Here is a 26,275-nt window from a genome sequence, read left to right as displayed (position 1 = left end):
GGGGGGAAGGGGGGACGGTAAGTATACTTACCCGACCCCTGTCTGGATACCAACCATCAGGATGCCACAGTTTGCATCCCAACAGCCAGCATTAGTAGTGCCCCTTATGCAGTGCCCCCAGTAGTAGTGCCCCTTATGCAGTGACACAGTAGTAGTGTCCTTTATGCAGCCCCTTATGCAATGCCGTCAGTACTGGTGCCCCATATGCAGTGCCCCCAGTAGTGGTGCCCATTATGCAGTTCCCCAGTAGTGCCCCTTATGCAGTGCCCAGAGTAATGCCCCTTATGCAGTGCCCCCAGAAGTGGCCCTTATACAGCACAACACAATACTATACTTAACTGAATCCCCGCTCCTATGTCTCCGGCTGCTACTGCAGGATAGCGTCTCTCTAGCCTGGTGCTGGCCCTGAGTGCAGCAGCCAATAAGAATCTGCCTGACTCTTATTGGCTGCTGCTGGCTGCTCCTGGCCGTCCACCACGATCGACTGGTCGTGTCCGCGGGTGACCAGTTGGCCACCCCTGCACTACACAATAACTGTAAAACAAACACACCACCGCCAGAGCCGGATAGTACACTCACTGTCAGTGAATGTACTACCAGGCGCCGGTGTGCTTGTTTTACTGTGTAGTGCGTGCGGACCATACTGAACTGGGCGGCGGCGCTGCCATACACACACACACACACCAGGTCTGACCCAGCTCCCAGGGCTCGTGCCCCACTCAACCCACCCTGATTATGCCACTGGTACACAGTACAGTCGCGGTGGCATTAGCATAGAATCTTACTACTGCTGTGAACAAAGATGCAGCCGCGACTGGATAGTGTCCACCTCACAATCAGGCCCTCAGCTTTGCTAACTGCTGGAGAGATACTGAGCATATAGAGTGAGACATAACATTAAGTGCTGGTGAAAAGAGTGCAATCAGGACTGAGATCTAGTTAACTGCTAGAGTGCTGTAGCTTCTTGCGCCCTCAGGACAGAGCTATTTAGTTACTAGAGCGATTAAGCTACCATTTTTCTGTGTGTGCAGGATGAACAGCATTAGAAGCGATTTGATTTTGCCTTATTGTGGATTTCCCATTGTGTATTACATGTACAAGCATGTAATAGGTCAGTAACCACCTAGCAATAGAGTACTGATAAGTCTGGGTTATATATGGTCAGTTGCGTAATAATATATAGCTATTTCCTTTTATGTGTTTATGTGAAAGTTACTGCATATATTCAGAGTATAACGTGTTGAAGTAATTGAGTAATTGCATTGACTACTAAATAATAGTCAAAAAGGTGCTGCTGTAGCAGTTGAAGTTAAGAAGTGTATCTAATTGCCAAGAGAAACACAGTTCATTGGTTATTCATCATAGTATTGAAAGAAGTTAGTACATAGTATTATCATCTCATCTGTGTCCCAGTGTATGTCATTTGTTTGGTGGTATTTATTTTCTATTTGTTTGCTGCTTATTCTTTACTGTGTGAAGTCCCATGTCATTTATATGCTGATAGTTATTTTCCGCATACCTTATCCCTGGACTTAAGTTCTCTTATACCCTATAATAAATTTGCCAGATTATTCTGTTTACCAAGCTTGTCACATAAAGTAATTTTACTGTGCATGGGCCCAGCCTCTCTGCTACAGTCTGAGAAGGAAAAGCCAGTGGAGTCGTTGCCAGGAAGAAGTAAGATCCACTGGAGCTGGCATCTCTATTGTACGGTACCATCTATACCTAACTTATCAGTGCCCAGAGAGGATGCCAAGTAGGCTTAACCTTTATTTCCAGCATACCCAGCACTCTGCTTTCACCATATTACCCTTCTGTACTTGCTTGTTTATTGCTGACTGGCCAACAACACACTTTGGTTATTTAACAAATACTTGTTTGACTATCATCTCTAGTTCCCTGACCATGGCATGCCTGAGTTATTAATCTGTTTAACACTTTGTATAGCTCAGCTGCCATTTATATTAAGTATTTTCTTCTTTCCCTTCCTGAGAATCAGACTTCTATCAATCTGTATCTCCAAGTATCTCCGTGTTTACCATCAAGCCAATCACTGCATCATACCAACCCTCATATGGTACTGCCGTGGATTATAACTATCTCCTGGGAATCTGGGGCTTTAAGGTTGGCAGAAGGGAAGTCAAAAGTGAGCCAGGAGTTCAAATTTTTCATTAGGGCCTATTCATCATCATCTAATTTTTAGAACAGCAGATGAAAATGAAAATTTTCACCTTCAATTGTAAAAATTAAGTGTTTGGGCCATTCATCAAAAAGGTAAAGCAGGAGATATCACAGATATCTCCTGCTTATCTTCCCCTGGCGGAATGGCCCATACTAGTGTATGGGGACAGAATTCATCAAGCTCCAAATATATAATATTTCTGGAGCTCGAGTCCGGGAGCATTTGCCATCTGGGCTCGCAAACCGCTCCTTTCCTATGGGAAGGAGTACCACTGCAGGGGCTCAGAGAGGGGGGGAACGGGTACTAATTACCCGGGCTTGCTGGAGGGGCCCGGCGGGGGCCCGGATCCGGCGCCACCCCCCCTCCCTCATACATCAAAGCAGCCCAGCACACGCTGCTGTGTGCTGGACTGCACTGGGAGACTGCAGCCACAGCAGTCTCCAATGCCTGTGGAGAGAATGATCACACTGATCGCGCCCCCCCCACTGGCTATGCGCCGGGCTATTGATCTCACAGCACCCCCCTCCTCGGCGCTGCAAAAAAAAATTTTCCCCTAAGGGGACGTGGCCACACCTCCCATGATTAGGCCACGCCCCCTTCTCCCCCCGGGCCCAGGGTGGCTCTCGGAGCACCTGGCCCCGGGTTGCGAAGAGGGATCTTTTCAGACCCATATCTGGCTCCTTCCGCCGGACGTCGGGGTTCTTATGCTCATGCGTGACCTACTATTATAAATTGCTCCGGCATCCATGGGGAGTTAGAATGTTACTTATCTGGATTGCCCCTATGAGCCTTATATATGTCATAGATAATTACAGGCGCAGGTTCTACTTGTTCCAACTTTGCAAGTAGATTTATAGGTTGCCCTTCACTGAACTTACAAGAACCTTTGAAATAATAGTCATGTGATAAGCGGTAAGGGAGGTTGAAAAGGCATATATTCTTCCTGTTATCCAGCACTATAAAGTTGCATGTATTTATAGTATGACACTAGTCACCACTGAGGAATGTGAGGACTCAGACAATTACACACTTTAGCAGAATCCTGAGTAAAGTTTCCACATTTTATAAGATATAAAACAAAGTTTATGCTTCGACTATAACTATATTCAGTATATTCTGCATTTACTATTTGTAAAGACAAGTTGACATATTGATAATGTGATCAGTAATTATGGATATAAAAATCTAAAAGTATAGATTGCTTAAGTCTGTTATTTATCAGAAAAAAAGAAAAGACAAATTGCAGAGTTACTTACTGACCAGCTTTAATTCTTTACTTCCATTATCTGTTACAGCACCTACAAGATTACAGAACATATTTCATTTTTGGCCTGTGTGGGGGAAACCGATATTACTAAAGAAGAACTTTGTCTAAATTTTTGTTAATGCTTATATCTACCCAAAAGGACAGCAACATAAAGCACAGTATTACTTGAAAAAAAATAGATCAAGAAACATAATCTATTGTATTCTGTTTTTCATGAAAGGGAGTGTAAAGGGTTATTTCCACACAGAAGAAATCAGTTTTGGAGGGACTAAGGACCTCATTCAGAGTCGGTCGAAGCAGCCGCACGGTCGTACGGGAAAAGGGGCCGGATATGCAAATGATTCCCTCGCAAGTTGCGTCCCTAAGTTCGGATCGGTAGCTGACCGACCAAGGGGAGGAAGCGTTCGGAAGACAAAAAAATACGCCCCCTTCAGGATTAATCGAGACCATCGGGAACCATCGGAACTGGTCTTAGAGCTTAAGGTTGACCATACCCTCTCTTAAGTTCTACGATCATGTCAGTGTAAAAACCTCCCATGTCACATGTGCCATGACGCTACTTTATTAATTATGCACTCCCATAAACCGTATGCACTCCCATAAAACGCTGTTCGCATAATGAGGCACGCCTGCGTTCGGATCTCCACTCCCCCGTTTTCAAGCACCTTCCCCTGTTACCACCCACAAACGCCTCCATCTGTCACTCAAATTACCGACCTGGCTGTTTTCAAGGAGAGAGAAATTTCTGATCGTAGCGGCTAGTTGCGCACGCGCATTGCGAACTTTACGCATGCGCAGTATAGCGAACATCGGTGGTGTACGACCGTGCGGCCGCTTCGACCGACTCTGAATGAGGTCCTATATCCTAAGCAAAATCTGGAGCCAAAAAGGTTTCCTAGAGGGGGTCTTGCATTTATCTTATTGCCGTGTGTGCCCACCACTGATCAGGTTGATCTGACGGGGAGTGTCATGCTGGTGGACCAGGCAGCATTTGTCCATGGGCAATACATACACAATGGGAGCATGACATAGCATCCATGTGCAACATTTTGGGAGACCTACTGGATCAGCTTAACACCAGACCACCACTAAGACATCTTTTTGGACATCATTTATTATTTGAGGTAAGTACTATTATTATTTGAGGGTACTATTGGCCTTTGTGTTGCATTATCTTATGGTTACTGTTGTCGTGTAAGCTTAAATTTTGTTCCCTTAAAGATGCATAGAAAATGTACAGATCTGCTGATAAATGTACAATAGAAGCATAGCAATCCTCTTAGCAATCACATGACTGTTATACTTTGAAATTCACACATCTTACTCAGATTCCTCGGCTTCATTTAGGTCTAAACACATTTTTCACATTTTTATTTGAATGACACGATGGGCACAGAACAGAAACCATTCTCCTACAGTACTAGTCATAATTCATGTTGTTTTCCACAAACTAAAAATAATCTTATATGGAAACAAATTCATATTACACAGGGCATAGTCATTACCGGGCCATTGAGTAGGATGTGAGTACTATGAAGCACACGAAGGCAATCGATCCTAATAAAACCACCGTCATATGATGCCTACTGGTTGGGGGCTCTGAAAGAAAGGGACAAAAAGTTGATCACTGACATTTAATAAAGTCTAAAAATTATATATCCATTAAAATTGCATGCATTTATATACATTTAAGATGAATATAGTGAGCTTGAGTCTTAGTCGCTGGCAGGTCCGAATGTGGCTGCATCCAGCGAGCTTTATTAAACTGCACATGCAACGAACATTCGCAGCTTTGCAGACCTCCAGGTGATTCTGAGTTTGCCAGCTCCCAGACTTTTCACTCCACCTGTGAAATGGACATTCCTGGAAGTCAACTGGGCGTACTTATGGAAGAGAACCGTCTTGTGGAAGTGTCGTGGGTGTGTTCTCCACATGTGGCCAGAGTTACTCATATTCTGAGTTATAGGCAGTGGCGTCTCTCCCAGCAGTGACACTCGGTGCAGGGAGGGATGCCATGCGCACGGTGCATGGCATGGTTTTCAAATCCCGGCTGTCAGGATGCCGCTGGTCAGAATACCGACAGCGGCATCCCGACAGCCAGATCCCGACACAGTGGTGAGTATTTTTCTAACCCCTACCCTAATCCTCCCTACCCAATGCCTAACCCATAAAAAAAAAAACGAGTATATTACTTTGAAAATATTCACGTCACTATTCTGATTCATATAACACGTTTACTAAACTATCCTAAACCAAACAACCAACAAAAATATATTACCATTAAAGTGACATCATCTGGTTTATGATTTGCATTTCCAAAAAATCACTAGCATCCAGGGCCACCATCAGGGGGAGACTGCTGGGACTGGAGTCCCGAGCCCGGACACTAGGGGGGCCCACCCGCTACTAACCCCTGCTGCCACACAATAGAAGTGTTATTGCCTGCCCGCTCCTATTATGCCGGTGCCCGCTACTATCAACTCTATAGTGAGTGACAGGCCCGGCCGGGAGCCCGTTCCTAAGAGCGAACAGCCAACTTCTACCGCCCCAACTACACACACTAGAAGTGACTCATCGTGAGTCACTTCTCACTTAGCTCCCGCACTCCCTCTCCGCCTCGCTCCGAGACTCCTACCTAAGCCGCAATAAAGTTTTACTTGTGAGTCGGCATGGTGCGACGTCATGACGTCACGCCGCCCCACCGAATGAGAAAGGAGCCGCAGTGTGAGGACTGAGGAGCTGGAGGCTGCAGTCAAAACAGGTAATTGTCTAATTAATGTTTCATTATTGCAGCATGTCAGTTGTTGCAGGGAGTGGAACTGACTAGGGTACTGCTTTGTTCTTTGATAACTTTCTCCCAGCCAATGGGGGAAGGGGGGCTTGAGTGGAGGCTGGGGGGGCCTTGCTTATTTTTGGTAGTCCCGGGCCCCACAATTCCTGCTGGTCAAGATTACAATACAAAACAGTGGCAATGATTCTGTAAGAGAATATCTAAATACTTTACATTGAATAATATAGCAACATTTTAAGAATCACTATATATATAAAGCATGGCTCATTTTGAGGGACAGAATCACTTAAACGAACTGGGTGTTAATGGTGCAATACGGAGGTGTTCCCAGCATTACGGTTGAACAGACAACATTGCTCCCTGCAAAACAGACTTTCTCAGATGTAGTATTTATCAGGCCTCATACTGTAATGGGAGGCATTTAGTACGTATTAGGCCTCATACTGTAATGGGATGCAATTAGTATGTATCAGGCCTCACACTGTAATGGGATGCATTTAGTATTTATCAGGCCTCATACTGTAATGGGATGCATTTAGTATGTATCAGGCCTCGTACTGTAACGGGATGCATTTAGTATATATCAGGCCTCATACTGTAATGGGTTGCATTTACTATGTATCAAGCCTCATACTGTAATGGGATGAATTTAGTATGCATCAGGCCTCATACTGTAATGGGATGAATTTAGCATGTATCAGGCCTCATACTGTAATGGGATGCATTTAGTATGTATCAGGCCTCATACTGTAATGGGATGAATTTAGTATGTATCAGGCCTCATACTGTAATGGGATGCATTTAGTATGTATCAGGCCTCATACTATAATTGGAAGCATTTAGTATGTATCAGGCCTCATACTGTAATGGGATGAATTTAGTATGTATCCGGCCTCATACTGTAATGGGATGAATTTAGTATGTATCAGGCTTCATACTATAATTGGAAGCATTTTGTATGTATCAGGCCTCATACTGTAATGGGATGAATTTAGTATGTTTCAGGCCTCAAACTGTAATGGGATGAATTTAGTACGTATCAGGCCTCATACTGTAATGGGATGCATTTAGTACGTATCAGGCCTCATACTGTAATGGGATGCATTTAGTATGTATCAGGCCTCATACTGTAATGGGATGCATTTAGTATGTATCAAGCCTCATACTGTAATGGGATGCATTTAGTATGTATCAGGCCTCATACTGTAATGGGATGAATTTAGTATGTATCAGACCTCATACTGTAATGGGATGAATTTAGTATGTATCAGGCCTCATACTGTAATGGGATGAATTTAGTATGTATCAGGCCTCATACTGTAATGGGATGAATTTAGTATGTATCAGGCCTCATACTGTAATGGGATGCATTTAGTATGTATCAGGCCTCATACTGTAATGGGATGCATTTAGTATGTATCAGGCCTCATACTGTAATGGGATGAATTTAGTATTTATCAGGCCTCATAATGTAATTGGAAGCATTTAGTATGTATCAGACCTCATACTGTAATGGGATGCATTTAGTATGTATCAGGCCTCATACTGTAATGGGATGAATTTAGTATGTATCAGGCCTCATACTGTAATGGGATGCATTTAGTATGTATTAGGCCTCATACTTTAATGTGATGCATTTAGTATTTATCAGGCCTCATACTGTAATTGGAAGCATTTAGTATGTATCAGGCCTCATACTGTAATGAGATGAATTTAGTATGTATCAGGCCTCATACTGTAATGAGATGAATTTAATATGTATCAGGCCTCATACTGTAATGGGATGAATTTAGTATGTATCAGGCCTCATACTGTAATGGGATGCATTTGCTTTTTTGACAAGATCAATTTGAGAAATTTAATAAAAAGTGAAACAAAGGAAAGGTAGGTCTGGTGTCCATTAATTGTCCCTTTAATTGTTCATTTAAGATATGAATTAAGTCATACCTCATTACATTGCTAAACTCAATATCAGGACACAGGAATGTGGCCAGTGCACATTAGGTGTGTCACCGTGGCATAATGAGTGTGCTCACACCTCCCATCCGGCATGCTCACACCCCCAAGGGTCTAGTTAGCACCAGGGCCGTAACCAGGGTAGTGCGACCAGTGCCCTGGCACAGGGCACCGCAGGGCAGGGGGTGCTGTTCAGGCCTGTAAATTTTCCTGTTTATTATGATTCTCACTTGTATCTTCCTCTTCTTTTATCCCCAGCATCTCCTGGCTGCCCCAGGAGTACCTCTTTCTCTTCTCTGGCCCTTACCCATGAGGCCATGGCCCCTTTTCAGGTGCACTTTCTTATGTCCCTATTTAAAAAATGGGGGGAGGGGGGCGCCAATGCTCTCTCTGGCACAGGGCACCAAAAAATATAGCTATGGCTCTGCTTTGCACTTCCTAAGTACTACAATGCTCTCCATTTCCTACAACAATACAATTTTATTGTCACATACACTAGAGATACCTGCATCTGCTGCTATAGCAGGGGATACCTCTCAACTGCCCACAAATCGGGATGAATGTGCCAATCAAGGGACTGCGGCACAGTACCTGCAATCCCAATTGTTAAGCGCAATGGGAGCTTTATAAATAAATGTTAATAATAAATGTATCAGGACTATCCTGCCAAAAGTGGAACAGTGTAACAAGCAAAAAAGTTTAAATAACTAAAGGCTGTGGTGCTATAGTGGATATAATGAAGGACTTTGGTGTGATACTGTTACTGTTTTCAACCTGTACATTTTTTACAGTCCATAAAGCCACAAATGTAGGTGCATCTCTTTTGTACTGTAGTGTTAGACTGGGTAGAGGCCATATACCCTAAGATGTGCTTGTTGGACAATAATTTTCCTTGTGCAGAAAATAACACATTAGCCTGCCTTTTCTGTAACACTCTCTGCTGCTTCAGTGGTGAATGAAATATTTAACATAATAACTGTTTGGTCTTTTTCTGGAAATAGTGGGATTGAGAACAATATGGTACACTAATCAGTTAATTCTAAAGCCGCATATCCACTACACGATTAATGAACGATTGAACGATAACGATATGATTATTGTTTATTATATTGTGCAGTGGACATTGACCCCACACTGAATAATATACATTTCTCAGTGCCGGCACTCTCCCTCATCCCCGAACCTGCACAACCTGACGATATTGTCAGGTTGGACAGCAGTTTTAGGCGATGAGCGATGGCATCAACGAGCAGCAGAAGCGCACATCGCTAGTCGTTGATGGCATATCCACTGCACAATATTGTGGACGATGAACGATAACAATATCATTATCGTGCAATCGTTCATTTATATCATGTAGTGGATATGCGGCTTAAAGCTCAGAAACATACAATAATTGCCTACCTTTGCCATGCCTAGGGTATAGACTAACCAATAGTACAACTGAATGTCTGGACAAGCAGAAATTATGTTGCAATAAAAGTACCGTGGGAAATTATTTTATAACTAGATCATGAAATAGCCACTTAGGTTATGATATTCTGTAAAGTGACTGAAGCATAAATCTTCCAGTCTATCGTGCCAGAATTGTTTATATGATAAGGAACAGACATCCTGCAGTATTTGGCACAAAAAACTACACATGACAATTGCTTTATGTATCTGAGGACTCATTCGGGCCTGATAAGCTCATCAAAATCAACCACCATTATCCACTTAATTTTACAATGGAAGCACTCTGGGATGCAACTGTAATTATATCTACTGTCAGCATTACCACTTCATTGAATGAATAATACATGATAGTTAGATAGAGCTGAACCCTGTGGAGATTGCTGGCAAGAATGTCACTCTGTCATAAATATTTGACTCTGTTGTTTATCTTTTTTAATAATTAACAACTGAAAATAACATTGCAAACACCCATTTTGAACGCTCACTTTCATTGCTATGCAAATTCAAGATATCTGTAGATGAATATTACTGTGTAACTATAGAAAGAGCAATGGAAAATAGAAAGCCATGCTGGAGAAATCAATTTGACTTTATAGGGGAACTGTATCAAGCATAGACAACAGTCTGACAATTTCTAGTGATTTTGCAATCACTGTAAACCTGCCATTTTCAAACGCAAAATCGCCATCCTAATTTCTTCCATTAAAATAATACAAACTATACTCACTTACAAAATGCCCAACAAAAATGGTGGCTGTGACAGAGGAGATTGCATAAATTCCAACTATCTTGCAGTCACGGTTCATAAAAAGAAAATTACGTAAAATAAAAATGTGTGCCTCCTTTAAAAGCTAAAATTAATTATACAGTATACAATACCCCTGAAATGAATTAAAGACTAGTCTTGATTGGCTGCCTGACTATAAAGTCAAACTTAATTCAAGGAAGTACCATAGAGTGGTCTGCTCATTGTTTCTGGGGATTTTTTTTATTATTTTGTAACCCCCTCAATTACATTAGATCAATTACGTAAGAAAATAGCTAAATATATCACCCACCACTCTACAGAAAACATGGTGAGCCATAAATTATTATTTTTAATGAAACTGCCCAAATATTATTATTAATTACAGATGTACATGTCTACATTTTATATAATGAGAAGACAATCATATATTAAGTATACTAGTAATTGTTACAATAAAAGGAGTATATATATATATATATATATATATGTATAGCAACTGAGGTAGTGGGACCATATTATTATTATTATTATTATTATTATTATTATTATCATTTATTTATATGGTGCCACAAGTGTTCCACAGTGCCTTATAAAGTACATAAACAAATAGGTTGACCAGTGACTTACAGTGCTATACAATACAGGACAAGTAACATGAATAATATACATTGCTACATTAGCGACCATAACACCCAGATGAGTAACAAAGCAAAGTAACCAAGTGTTAGGTGCCCTAGTGGGGAGTAAGAAGTAGATGAAAGTAGCATAAGGAGAAGGACAAGAGGGTAGAGGGCCTAGGTCGTAAGAGCTTTCATTCTAAAGGATACTGTAGAACGCTGTTACTGGCCATAAGGTAAGTACTGGAGGTTTAAAATGATTAGCGAGCAAGTGTTTTTAATCACATTAAAGCCTTTCAAGCATTTTGTGGTATAGAAGTATGTCTGTATAGTAATTTTTCAGTGTTTTTATGCAAGTTTATAAATAATTAGTTGGAATAAGCACAGTTACCTATCATTTACATGTTTGTTAACCCCTCTCCCGTCAATACAGCACCTGCACATACCTGTTCCCATCATTAAACCCATTATTGAGGTTTTTAGAGAAATTTACCTGAAAACTGACATGTATTTATTGGCCAAATTATGCTACAGTATTTAAACCCCTTCAAGTGCATCATTATTCATTGGGAGGGGTGTAGCAGTACTGCATTGTGGGCCTGATTCAGCTTTGGAAATAGAGCAGAGCCGCAACTAGGGGGGGCTAGAGGTGCACATGCACCGGGTGCTGCATTGCAGGGGGTGAAAAAAGCTGACTCGAGGTGGCTTGGGAGCTGCAGATTTAGAAAACGGCCATCCAAAAATGGCTGCCGCCAAAGAGGAAATAAATGCTAGAGGTCCTTACTTGCCATCTAATGTCTGTCTTCTCCTTGGTGGCGGCCATTTTTGGATGGCCATTTCCAGATTCCATGCGGACTAGCCGTCCGCAGTGGCGTAAGTTCATCCCAGATGCCCGGAGGCAAGTTATAATTTGGTGCCTCCCCCCGTCACATCCACTGACACTGTAATGTAACAATTCGCATGCAGACAGGCTATAGAAAGATGAAGGCAACAGCTGATGGTCTGACATGGAGATCTTCACTAGTGTATGGTGGCTTCTCAGGTGCCGGGAAGGGGTGCCATGTATTGGGCGGCCATGACAGTACACTCCGGGCACATAGTTACAGCCCTAAGTGGGGTGAATATGTTGTGGACAATGGAGGAGGTGCCCCTTCAGAGCTGGAGCCCGGCGACAGGCGCCTCCATTGTCTCCCATAGTTCTGCCCCTGGCCGTCCGTATGGACTCTGCTGAAAATGGCAATCCAAAAATGGCCCCCGCCTAGGAGGAGACAGATGCTAGAGGCCCTACTGGACCTCTAGTGTCTGTTAGGCCAGCGCAATGCACACAGCGTTCCTGGCACCGGGAACGCTGGCACTGCCGGGAGAAGATGCTGAACGAACATGAAACCCCTGGCAACGAACATAAACACCCTGGCAACGAACATGTAACCAATGGCAATGGCAATGAGCAATAAACCCCCTGGCAACAAGCATAAACCCCCTGGCAACAAGCATGAAACCCCATGGCAACGAGCATGTAACCCCTGGCAATGAGCATGGAAATGGTAATGAGCATAAAACCCCTGACAACGAGCAGGGGGTACCAGGAAGAGGCCAGTGTTACTTACCATTAGCTAAGGCTTCTCTAGGTGCAGGGGGCTGAATGGATTGGGCTAAGCCACTTAGTCACAATGGTCGCTGCCCTCGGCCAAAGCTTACTCAGCCTGTGAACCCCTCTGCCAGGTCCAGGAAGTCTGCATCCGATGACGCAGGCACTGGGCTTTGCACACCTACAAAATGGGGGCCAAATTACCCCATTTTGAACGGTCCTGGTCACCGCCCCCAATCATGCTGCAGCCGAGGGGGACTGCGAGCGATCATGCAGAACCCGTTCTGCGCATGCGCAGACCCACAACAATTAGACGTGTATGGAAACCATTGGGTTTACGACGTACATGTCTGAATCAGGTCCATAGTCTTTTCCTGTCCAGTCCATGAATTACTTTTCTTCTAGTAATGTTTTAAGCAATATTATAATAGTTATAGTGTTCTATAAGGAATAATGTACTCTGATACTTACTGCATTAATAGGGATGTAAGTTACACTTAGATAACTGAGAACACTTGCTTGGACATGCTGCAGTTTGTTTAATGTTCATTAGCAACATTTGCTAATGAACATCCATTTACTTGATAGAGGATGTAGCTTATTTATTTATAATGAATACAACTGAGAGCTGTGTGCTGCATTTCCTCCATACATCACTTGTTTTTCTTAAGAAACAGAAACATAACAGATCAGTTATTTAAATATATTTCCACTTTACTAAATAGTTTATACAATGAAAATGTTCCTGATACACCACATGTTTTTATTGTTCTTTCTCATAAGCAATCAAGGAAAATAGTACCAAGAACAGTACAATACCATTCAAGGGAAGAGAGCCAGGAGAAGGCCGGAAAGGGGGAGACAATTGCCCCCTTGAGCCAGTCTTCTTTTTATAGCTGACTGAGGATAGGCATCCTGACAGATTGGTGGGACTTCCTTTAATCCCACACTGCATATAGTTTATCTATGGCTGTAGAGTTGTTCCCAGTATAATGCTAGCCTATAGAAGCAATTGGTTCCCCCACAAAGATGACAATTCTGCTACAATATAGATGGTGGTAGTGGCATAACTATAATGGGTGCGCTGGGTGTCATTGCTATGAGGCCTGGAGTCTTAGGGGGGCCCATGAGAGATGGTCCAGTCAACACCCCCCACCCCCCTGAAACCAGCTCACATCTGCAGAGATCCAAATTAAGGGTGGGGTGGGGGCATGTGCCCCAGGGACACCACTCTCATGGGGTCCCCAGACCAGTCTAGTTCAGTAAGTTTAACATTATTCCACTGCCTGAATGCCGCATCCCTTTCACACAGCACTGAGCTAGCCTGCTCTCTACCGTGGTAACACCTCCACCCACCACTTTCCAAAGTCCTATGTTGCCCTGGAAGAAGGGCCCTGTCAACTGTCTCCAGAGACTCAGACATTGGCCATTCATTTCTCCCAGGGTCCCATAGTTGTAAAATATGAAAGATAACTTGTGGCACTGTGACATAATATGAACTCAAGGGCATTATAATGTAGCTTGATGTGAACTCGGTGAGTACTTCAAAGTGATCTTCAGACACTACTATATGGCAAAATGTGAATGTTAGTACTACATTGTAGTATAAGGTGAACTGTTAGCACTACCATGTGGCATAATGTGAACTAGAGCCACTACAATGTGGCATATTGTAAACTGGAGCCACTGCAATGTGGCATAATGTGAACTGGGGGTACTACTATGGAGGACTATTATGGGACATAAAATGGACAATCTCTGTGGAGATAGGTGTCTCTCTAGAAGCATTTGAGTAGGGGCCCACAAAGTTCTAGTTATGATGGTATTATAAATCATTAAATCCACTACAACATGTCATTGCCACAAACATGATTGGCAATCTTGGCCTTAGGACTTCTCTTAGGAGTGGGGATGGTGTGTGACGGTGCAGGCGGGGCTCTAGCTCTGTCTGATAGAAAGTGTGTATAATTTGCCAGCTGCCGCTAGACTCCAGTAGGGTGGACCATCGCTATTTCCTGCAAAAAAGTGCTATAAAGCAAATTGAAGTTACTGATTTATACTGCTAGAGACTGCGAACAGTGAATTGGTGACATATGTGTACTGTACTTATAGCATAAAAAGTCAGTTTACAGTAAGAGTACATGTGTGAGTACCTGCACATTTACATACACAAGTGTGAGAGAGTGACAATTCAGAATCAAGTGTGTAATTTGTGTTAAAAGGACAAAGAGACAGATGCTGTGCTATTAGATCCTGCATTGTCAGCAACAAGACAATCTACACAAGAGACAAAAGACACCATTCACAAATTTAGGAACTACAGTATTCACTTGTCACCCAAAGTTGAATTATATGTAGCCCCAAACATTTACTACTTTGCTGGAAGCATAGAGGCTTTATAAGCAGAGAAAGAGAGAGTCACACTGCTCAGTGGCGAATCTTACCGTGACTACACTGGCTACACTGTGACTGGTGGTGGCTTCCTATTGGAATTGCCACCTGCCAGTCACAGTGAAGACAGGCAGCCAGGGGGAGGTGTCTCTTTCCTCTGGGACTGCCAGTCCAGGCTGCGATCAGCAGAGAGCTGATCGCAGCCCCGGGCAGCCCTACAGGGCTTCTCGGGGCTGCAAACAATGCAGCCTTGAGAAGCTGGTGTTAAGCGTCCTCCGGGCCTGCCAGATTAATTGAGCAGGTGCCGGGACCCAAGCCAGCAGCAGCGGCAGCCCCCCTCAGGAAAGAGGGCAGGAGCTGCTGCTGCTTCACATATAAATCCTGAGGCTACTTTGCACAGTCAACTGCTTATTAGTTATTACTACACCTTCAGTGCAGATTCTTCATAGTTATAAGAAAGTGAACTACTTCTTTACAGTTAGTAAAATAGTTTGTCCAGGCCAACTATTCAATTGCCAATCATTGGATAAAGTGTCTTGTTTGCTAAGATACTACTGCATTTTGTACTGATAACTTGTCACAATTAAGCTGGGTACACACCTAGCAGATATACAGTATCTGCAGATCGAGTGATCTGCAGATATAGCTGCAGATGATGGTTGTTCATACACACTGAACAATCATAATATTTCTTCTGTGTGTTGGAGGGGGGCGGGTTCTGCTGGCCGGGTGCGTATTGTGCCCCCCTAACCCCGGCTGCTGCTGCAAGTGTACGGGCGGTTGGCTGACACACACAGCACGGTGTCCCAGTATATCCGCAGATTTATTGGGCATCGGCTGTGCAGCACAGCCGATGCAATATTTCTGTGAACGACGTCGTTCACAGACATATTGCTGGTACACACTGGTCGACGGGCACCCGATATACCAATCAATTGATTGGCCAATATATCTGCCAGTGTGTACGCAGCATTAGACTGAGGGGTCTATTTTTCTGTGGTTTCAGTGGTTCTGCATGAATTATCATTATGTATCATTGCATATCACAATGATTCATAATAATCTACTGCTGCAATTTATTATGTCGTGGCTACTGTGCGATTATTTACTGGCAGTTTAACACTACCATGTGAAAGAGGGTAATGATATGCACATATGGCATACTGGGCTGTTGTTTACATAGTCAAACAGTGCAATTTAACACCTTAGAGCAGCTGGAAAAGATCAGCTGGAAATTTGTCTCAGATGTAGCCTGTGTTAATCAGCCACAGTATATCTTAATAGTCAGTTCAAGAAGAGCTGTGCTTTCAATTCACAAAGTATTCTATTCACATTGAGGGGTATTCAATATGAAACGTTAACTTCACTGTCGAAGTTAACGTTTCATATCAGAGTTTTTACCTGTGTTAAAGTATCGGGCGCGCTCCCGCTTATACCCGTATTCAATATAAAATGAACGAAAACGGGAAACTCCGAAGTTGGATTTGCGTAAAGTTACAAACTTTTCCGTAAAAAAAATTGTGAGACCCCCCTAAAGTAGTAAAAACATGGGGGAACACTATGGGTACCCCCGTTTTAGCCTTTAATTGAAAGTCGGGGATTTAAATAGCCGCAGCAGGTGTTTTTTTCCGACATTGAAGAAGTGATGCAGAAGAGCACTTAGGTTATTTTTTTCGTTTTTTTAAGTGGTCCCATCAAATTTGGGGTACATGAAAATGGGTACTAGCATATTTTGATGTCCCTAAAGTAAGTTTTTAAAAATTCTGCATTTGTGCACCTGCCGCTATAATTCTATTCTAGAAAACATCTGCCGCATACTTGCAGAATAGCCCTGAACCTATTTCCCTATTGTTAAACAATTTTTTCCCATTTTTTTTTTTCACCCCAATTTTTAAATTAATTCTTTGGGGTGTCCCTATTTTTTTTAAAACTTTTTTTGACACAGTTCATTTTTAAATGTCATTCACAGGGGTGCAGGCTATTTTTTTTAAGCCTGCACCCCTAAACCACAATTCTGCACTTTTTTTCGACACCTATTCAATGGTGAAAAGTTATCCCCGTTTTTTATCAAAGACTTTTCAAAACTGCGATAAGTCTTTGAAATTGAATACGGTGTAAAAGTCAAACCTGCGATAATTACGTCAAAAGTGCGATATTAACGCAAAAACGATGTTATCGCTCCCATATTGCATACCCCTGATAGTATCCAAACTAAAAAAACTGTTGAACAAACATTGAACACCTTCTGAAAGCAGGTAATTTCTAAATCAAACTTTTTATTTGTTTATGTACTATTCTAAGAAATTCTCCTTTTATTCAAATTACCATGTACCAAATATTGTTTTTCCGTATTTAAGTACATGGTATCTTCTCTAAGGCTATTACATCATTCACTCTCCCTGCAGCTCACCCCTCTGTACACATTGCAGGCTTAATAATCTACTCCCCTCTTGTGAACACACATGAGTTATTTACTTATCTATATACAGTGACAATAACACCCTCAACCTGTCGCCATAAAAAACTTTCATACACCTCCCAAAACTATTTTATATCTCTCCTTCTACTTCTATTAGCTGGTGACATATCACTAAATCCAGGCCCTACACACATGCTCCACTCACAATGGAATATAAATCCAGCAAACCTCAGGCACATCACATGCCTCCCATCACCCACCAAGCCACTAAAATGTGCCTTATGGAATGCACGCTCTGTCTGCAACAAACTAACATCCATCCATTACCTTTTTATTTCAAATAACCTCAACCGTCTGGCGATAACAGAAACATAGCTCACACAATCAGACACTGCCTCCCCTGCAGCACTCTCACACGTTGGCCTATACTTCACCCACACCTCCAGGCCTGGTAATAGTAAAGGAGGTGGGGTAGGAATATTACTGTCCCAATCTTTCACATACACTGGGCCTGATTCAGACCCGCTCACGAGAGCATAGCACTCGCAAGCAGGTCGATGGTGGGGTACTGCGCGCATGCGGAAGCCCTGGAGCGAGAGAGAAATTCTCTCGCTTCGGGACTCACTACAAAAGGGGCGGCTGTCGATGTTGATCAACAGCTCGCGCCATTTTGTAGGCGGGGTGGGGGGAGGCTGCACAAACGGAGGCGTTCCCAAAGTAACGCCTGCCTTTTGTGGGAGGCACCACTGACATCACCAGTGATGTCAGTGGAGAGCTTCCTGCTCTGTTAGAGCAGGAAGCTCTCTTGGGCTTGTGACAGACGAGACCCTACCACAACGGTCTTGTTGCAAGCCCCAATGGTCACGACCATCACCTGGCCACCCGCAAAAAGCTGTGGGTGGTCACCCACAGCATAGCGAGCGGCCAGGAGGCCGCAACAAAAAAAACAATGCCCTGATTCAGAGCGAGCGCTCTTAAAGAGCATCCGGCTCTGAATCAGGCCCACAGTTCTCCCACTGGTACCATCACTCACATTTACATAATTTGAAGTATATTCTATCAGGACTTTCACCCCTTTCTCACTGCGCATTGCTGCTATTGCCCACCTATTGCCCACCTGGGCCACCCTAACAATTTCTGGAACATTTTTCTGCCTGGCTCCCTCACTTCCTATCCTCAGACCTCTCCACCATCATCATGGGTGATTTCAATAACCCTTTTGACAGTCCACAATCACCTCATGTCTCCAAACTCCTCTCTCTAACCTCCTCTGTCGGCCTCTCCCAATGGACTGACTCATCTATTCATCAGGATGACCACTGCCTTGATCTTGTATTCACCAGATTATGCTCAGTTTCTGAATTCATTAATGCTCCTTTCCCTCTCTCAGATTACAACAATTTCATGTGCACACTCTACTCCATTACGTCAACCACAATGTCAATCAAATCATCCAAGCCTCCTCAAACCTACAGAAATATTAATCCTATAAATTTTCAACAACAGGCCACCTCTCTGCAACAACTACTCTTACCAAATTCTACATTCACTTCTATTGAGACAGCTGTATCACACCTGAACCAGACCCTAGAAATAACCCTCAATGAAGTGGCTCCAGCTACCCATCATACTCCATGTAGACTTAGACGTCAACCATGGCATTCCAAATTAACAAGACACCAACATAAACTCTCACATAAAGTAGAACATCAGTGGCGTAAATCTCGTACTCCAAGTGACTTCCTCACATATAAGACTATCTACCACTCTTATCGCAATGCACTGGATGCTGCCAAACAAACATATCTCCAATCTCTCATCTCTGCCCAAGCCTCTAAGTCCAAGTGACTTATTAATACATTTAAATCACTTCTTATTCCTCCCTCACCCAACCCACCTGTTGACAACTCGACAATCAACCCAACCCCACAAGCTCACTAGGTGCCATCCTTAACTCTGAACTGTCCATTGTTCCCTACATTCAATCTGTCTCAAAATCATGTCACATACATCTAAAAAACATATCTAAAATTAAACAAAATATCTTACTAAGACATTGCAAAAACTTAAATTCATGCACTCATTATTTCCCGCATTGACTATTGCCATAGTCTCCTTACTGGTCTTCCAAAAAACAAACTCTTACTCACCAAACATTCATTGTCTGCTTCTCCGCTCTGCCAGTCTTTCCATTACCGGTCTTCTACCGTATTCAATATATAATACTTTTACTTACGCATAAAGCTATTAACCAAACCACACCAACTTACATCTCTTCACTTATATCAAAATATCTCCCAACCCGACATCTCCACTCTGCACAAGATCTGCATCTGTCATCCACATGCATTACTTGTTCCCATGCACGGCTACAGGTCTTTTTTCAGGCTGCACCCACCCTGTGGAATGCTTTACCACGCACAATAAGGCTTTTCTCTACCTTCAAGCGTTCCCTGAAAATTCATCTCTTCAGACAAGCTTATCAGATTCCAGAACCTCCCACATAACCTTCATAGCTTCCATGTCTTATTACATCCCTCCTTACAGTCCACACATAACCTCACACATTTTCTCTTTCTTTACTTTCACATCCTCCTAACCCTAGGCCACCTTTTCTGTGTGACTGGATCATACAGCTCACCAATAACCTCTGCAATCTGACTGGATCAATTTGCAATATGTATCACCTATCCTTGTGTATTAACACCTATTACCCTATAGATTGGAGATGTACGTAAACATAGGGTTTACATGCATCTCTAAATTAGGCCCACAGTTCCAAGATGGTGTTCTAGAGATGGGGTGGCGTAAGTACTGTTAAGTAGGTTTAAGGCCTGTTTTCTCTGGTGATAACCCATTAATAAAAGTATTGAAGGGATACAGTCAGTATCCTGGCGGGCGCAATGCCGGCAGGGATATTACCACCACCAGAATCCAGCAACCTATCACAATCCTGGTGCCAACATCCCGATCACCGGGATACCGAAAGTAAGTAGCGGGGTGGGGTGTAGGGTTAGGATGCGGTGTTAGGGTTAGGGACTACGGGGAGGGTTACGGCTAGGCACTAAGGAGGGAGGGTTAGGTTTAGGGTGCGGGGAGCGGGGGTTAGGTTAAGGCACTAGGGGGGGTGGTTAGCGTTAGGTAACAAAGAAGGAGGGTTAGGGTAGGGAGTGGGGGAGGGTTAGCATACCGAACAACAAGTGTTGGTATGCTAGCCCTGTTGGGACGCCGGTGCCGGGAGTCCAACAGCCAAAATCCAGACTGCCGGGATCCCATACCAATTCCGTATTGAAATCCCGCGATAGACATTCTTAAGAAAAAACACCTTTTTTACCAGGGTTTTAAGTTGATTGCAGAATAAGTAATAAACTTCTTACTTATCATATTAACAGTATGTGTGGTTATGGTGTTCTCCAAGATCTGCAGGTAATGTAATTTAAACTGTAACCTGTACCACTTGTATTGAAGTTAATGCATAATGTGTAATGTCATTGGCTAAAAGTAAAAAATCTTTCAAAGCAAAGTTTTGCCTGATTCATGCAATATACAAATAGCCAAGGACTTGTCAGGCTGATAGGCCTTTCTGCAACCTGTCCTGTCAATCTCCCACAAGTCAACTTCCCATAAGACAACCTCCAGGTCAGGCCGGCTTTTTATTTTTTTGGGGAAAAAATAAATTAGTTTGACTAGAGAACACAGGTTATAAAAAAAAAGTCAATATTTAAAAACGTTAAACATTGAAAACATTATTTTCAATGAATTTCTTATCGTCAGGTATTGTGGCATTTAATAGGCTACCCCTATGCAAATATGGGATTAGCTTCTATTGCTGGCAAGATAATCAGTTTTCGTCAGCAATAGAGATTTTCACCATTAAATAAATCAACCCCATAGTGCAGTGCTACAGTGCCGAGATCCATAATACTTCTTCTTGTCCCCAGGCCAAACAAATGAAAGCTATCCTGTGGTGAGTTCAGCATAAATGTGATTATTATTTCACAAGTTATACTCTGGACCTGTTTAGCTGCATTCCTTGCAGCTAAGGTAGGTATCTTATTATCTCTACTAAAACTAATATTTTAATGAATATTCTCACCTTCAACTTCCGCCACAACCATACATGTTTTTGTTCTCATCTGCAGTGGAGAAATAGATTATACGTGTATTAGTATTGCACAGCAATAGAATAATATAACAAATGCAAATAATAAGTAATAACTGCATTGTACTTGACAATAGATTCAGAATAACAAGTATTGCTGTGATTGACTGCAAACAATGGATGCAGTAGTGACAGAGGTCACACATTGAGTACCCAGCCAGCTGCAGTTCACTTATTATAAAGACAAATATGATAAAATAAATGCATTTTGATACATTAAATGCGGGTACACAAGTGCGAATATTCAAATGTTTCTAATTCACTGACTGGTTATTTTCTGTATATAGTAAAATCTTGGAGTCAACATGATAACAGGTAAATTCTGACAATGCTTGAATGCTTTTTGGATATTGATGTAGTCATTTTGTTAGTGTTGTTCATGTGTTTTGTTTACATCTCCCCCCCCCCCCCCCCCCCTCCGATCTCACTCTCTTTCCCGATTGTAGTTTCCCTTGTCTGAGTACTTGTCTTTGAATTTGTCATATATTTTTTTATTTGTTCTCACTGATTTTGTAAGCTTTGCTGTCGCTTATGTGGGGATCACGTTTTCTGTGTTGCGTGTTGTGATGTAATGGTATTGTTGTCCCTCACTGTATATGCCAACCATGACAATGCCCATTGTTTGTTATTTGTTTCTTCTTTTTTTCTTCTTCTCTGGTATATTGCAACTGTATCTGTTGCCTTTACATGGATCTGTGTTCTTTATTTTTATTTGTTTGTTTGTTTGAAAAAATCCAATAAATATATTATAGAAAAAAATAAATGTACGTAATATATGTTGTTAGAGTATCCCGCAACACCAGAGACTAATGATGGCACTGCACAGTCTTTGGAGATATGAAGACAAAATTTTCTTACTAGATTACTTCATTATCAGTACCCAGTCTGAATATGATTTCTATCAAATTAGGACAGTGTCCTGGACTTTAGGTAAGAGAATCCTTGTATAAAAATATAGTTTGCTGTTATATGTGCGCATATTTGTGGTCTGTCAAGAAGAATAGCAGAAACTTGGTTGTAAACTGTTATACAGTGTCTACATTTGTGTCTTTTCCATCCCCATATGTTATTGCTGAGAAAATTGACAGGGTAGCAATGGGGGAGCGAATGTTCCCCCCAGGGCCGTAGCTTGGGTAGTGCAGCCGGTGCCATCGCACAGGGCACCACAGGTCAGGGGACACTGTTTGGGCCTGTCCAATTTCTGTTTATTATCATTCTTGCTTGTAGCTTCCTCTTATTTCATCCCCAGCATCTCCTGGCCTCTCCTATCTCTTCCCTGGCCCTTCCCCATGAAGCCATAGCCCTTTTTGGGGTGCATTATGTCCCTTTGAAAAATGAGGGGGGAACCAATGCTCTTTCTGGCACAGGGCACCAAAATGTCTAGTTACGGCTCTGGTTCCCCCTAACATATAAAGGGGTCTATTCATGAAGAAGTGAAAAGAGTGGAGAAGTGAGCCAGTGGAGAAGTTGTCCATGGCAACCAATCAGCTCCTAGTACCTATTATTTTATAGAATGTACTTGATAAATGCAACCTCAAAGCTGATTGGTTGCCATGGGCAACTTCTCCACTGGTCCACTTCTCCAGTCTTTTCACTGCTTCATGAATAGACCCCAAAGTATCCTCAGTGGCACCTTAAGGAGGAAAGCGGATAGCACAATGGATGGGACGCTATGCTGCTGAGGTGCTCTGCCCTCCATTTCGCCCCACTCATACATTACCCGTCATTTTCAGTTCAGGGAGGGGAAGCTTATGGAGGGCCTTGCACCCCTATACACAGCATAGTGTAGCACACAGGACATGTTTCCTCTTCTCTTCCCTCTACTGTCTGCCCTCCAGCTAAGGTGCGGCTTGGAAGGAGGAGTCTCATGGAGCATAGATGTAGATTGTTTCTATTCTCTCATAATTAACTTGAGACTTGAGTGTCTACTACTAGAGAATGACTTCTATTTGTGAATGACTCCAGAGTACTTTTGTCTTTTGTTTTTTAGCACATCGCACAATCACCACTGTATGATATGTTAATAATAATTATGTGAACTTTGTAAATCCAATTGAGCTAAAATGATTTAGCCTGAGTCAGGATTTTTTATTTTTGGTAGAACCAGTGCTTAAAGTGGTGCTAGAGAAGTGGTGGAACTCACCCCCCCCCCCTCCCTCTGCTTTTTTTTTAAGAAAAGGGACAGAGAGTGCCAAAAAATGGCGTGGTCTTTTAAAAAGGGGCGTGGTCACACAATAGTATTCCCAATTAAAATTTTGCCACACAGTAGCACAATCTTGATTCAGCCCTGAGTCACATTACACCACATAGTAGTGTTCCTTATTCATGTAGAAACACAGTAGTGCCCCTTTTACACAATGCCCACATTTATGCCCCTTATACACAATGCACACAGTAGTAGTGCCCCTAATACACATAATGCCCACAGTAGCAGTGCCACAGTTGGAGGAGGCGGAACTGGTTCAATTTCCAAATAGAAGTGATGCTTTAACCCCTGGGTAGAACCTATATTGATAGGTGTCAGCTGTGTGCGATGTGTGATGGAAGTCAGTCAGTGATGGAAGTCAGTCCCGACAAAGAATAGCTTAACCAGACATGCAATGCAGGCACATACAGTACATCAGATTCAGCCAGGAGCAGGTTAACGCTGGTTGTGTGTGGCAATAAACCCAGTGGTGTCAGTGGAATGTATATGCCACCTAGCTGTGGTGACAGAGGGCCTAATTCAGACCCGCTCGTGAGCGCTGAGCGCTCGCAAGCGGGTCGATGTTGGCCCAGTGCGCATGCGCACGACGGAGGCGGCTCCGTTGTGCGCATGTGCGAGACCCGGATAGCGACGGGCAAGCCGTTGCTCCGGGTCTCACTACAAAGGGGGCATGCTGTCGATGGTGAGTGACAGCACACCCCCTTTGGTGGGCGTGCTGGGGGCGTGGCTGCCCAGACGTAAGCGTTCCCATAGGAACGCCTACCATCTGGGGCCGGCCCCACTGACATCACAAGTGATGTCAGTGGGAGTGCTCTCGGCTCTGATAGAGCGAAAGCACTCCAGGGCTTGCGGCAACAAGACCCTACCACAAGGGTCTCATCGCAAGCCTGATGGTCGCGATGGTCTTGACCATCGCGACCATCTTCCTGGCCGCTCGCTATAGCTGTGGGTGGTCACCCACAGCTATACGAGCGGCCAGGAGGCTGCTCTAAAAATGAAGGACGGCCCTGATTCAGAGCGAGCGCTCTGTCAGAGCGTCCGGCTCTGAATCAGGGCCAGAATGTTGTATAAAGGCACCATTGTGCCTAAAGCCCAGTCTCCCTCTGGAGACACTCGTGGGCACGTCTTATCATTATGGAGGACGAAGAGGTAAAACATGCGGTAAGGTCACATGTGTAGTAGAGCATTGGGTCAGATGGTGCACAAGTGACGTCAGTGCAGCTCCACTACTATTGAGACCTTGCAGCAGCAGCAAGACAAGTAGACAGCGAAGAGTGCTCTCCTCAACATTAATTGTTATAGGCTGTTAACAATTTGACCTACCATGGGTGGCATACCTTAAAAATTCAAAATATTAACATTTTAATCATGATTTGGTCTATAAGTATGAAATACACCACTAATTTAAAATTGTAACACAATTTGCAAATTTTTCTTTTTTAATGGAACTGCTTCAGTATTGCCGCCTTAAACAGATGAGTGAATTTTTTATTTTTTTAATTAATACTTGGGAATTAAATTAAATCTAAGACCCTAGCAGCATCTTATTGGGAAGTCCAATAAATTATATTTTATGTTTATTGTTGTTCTCATATATGACAATGGGGATTAGTTACAAGGTAGTAATGTCAGGGTTATTTCTACATAGCAATGGCGGATTCTACCTAGGGGCTGCGGGGCTGCACTTACCTTTCTTTCCCCCTGTAATAATTAGCCACTCTCCGTAATAAAAGCAGAAGCCCTACCTATTGGAAGTACAGTACTTTCTGCTAATCACACATCAGACAGGCAGTCCCAGGGGGAGGGGTTTCCTCCACCTGGGACTGCCAGTCCAGACTGTCATTGGCAGAAGGCGCTTCTAATATGAAGCTCTTCTGCTTTTATTATGGCAACTTTATTCGGCTTCTTGGGGCTGCAGCAAATGCAGCCCCTAGCCGATGCTGTTTTCTGCTCATGCGCGTTTTTGTGTGGCCTTATTTTCTTGCGCATGTGCATTGAGTAAGGAGGACCGCGCACTGCCACAGCTGCACAGGGGATTTGGACTGCTGCCCGGGCAGCCCTCTCTGCAGAAAAGTGGTAGGAGCCGCCGCTTTATCATCAATGGCTTTATAATCACAGTGAATGGAAGAGTGAACCCTAAACCATTTTCTGTACTTATTGTTAGGAATGAGCAGTTCGGATTCTGTGGAGTCAGAACAGCTCCGAACATAGGGGATCTGAGTCCATCCGAGCCACGGCTCGGGTGTTCCTGGCTGACTCGGATCCCACTTTGAGGCCGAACGGCATCCTCCCAACATCGGATTCTCGCAAGACTTGGTTCTATATAAGGCACCGCAACCGGGTCTTGGCGCCATTTGTTACTTGGCTCGCACGCTGCGGACTGCTCTGCAATAAGATGGCTGTGTCCCAAGGACAATTCCATCTTGCACTACCTTTAATATCTGCCACTGCTGTGTGGCAATGTTTCATAGATGTGCTTTAAACTGCGATGTC

The 26,275-nt window shown here is 43.2% G+C and overlaps 1 protein-coding gene across 1 annotated transcript in view; it reads right to left on the bottom strand.

The window, feature by feature from the left end:
* The window catches only part of SUSD1 (sushi domain containing 1), a 281,173-nt gene that overhangs the window by 24,498 nt on the left and 230,400 nt on the right, over nucleotides 1-26,275 (bottom strand). The window contains exons 23-25 of the mRNA XM_088460052.1: nucleotides 21,511-21,550; nucleotides 4,955-5,048; nucleotides 3,439-3,480 (exon numbers count right to left, since the gene is read on the bottom strand). Of these exons, the coding sequence (XP_088316178.1) occupies nucleotides 3,465-3,480; nucleotides 4,955-5,048; nucleotides 21,511-21,550 (150 nt within the window). The 3' untranslated portion in view covers nucleotides 3,439-3,464. The remainder of the gene's footprint in view (nucleotides 1-3,438; nucleotides 3,481-4,954; nucleotides 5,049-21,510; nucleotides 21,551-26,275) is intronic.

The sequence above is a fragment of the Taudactylus pleione genome, unplaced genomic scaffold (assembly GCF_031769625.1).
Source record: "Taudactylus pleione unplaced genomic scaffold, aTauple2 ptg000967l, whole genome shotgun sequence".
Lineage (NCBI taxonomy): Eukaryota > Metazoa > Chordata > Amphibia > Anura > Myobatrachidae > Taudactylus > Taudactylus pleione.
Note: the sequence above shows the minus strand (reverse complement) of the source record. Positions and strands in the feature narration are given on the sequence as shown.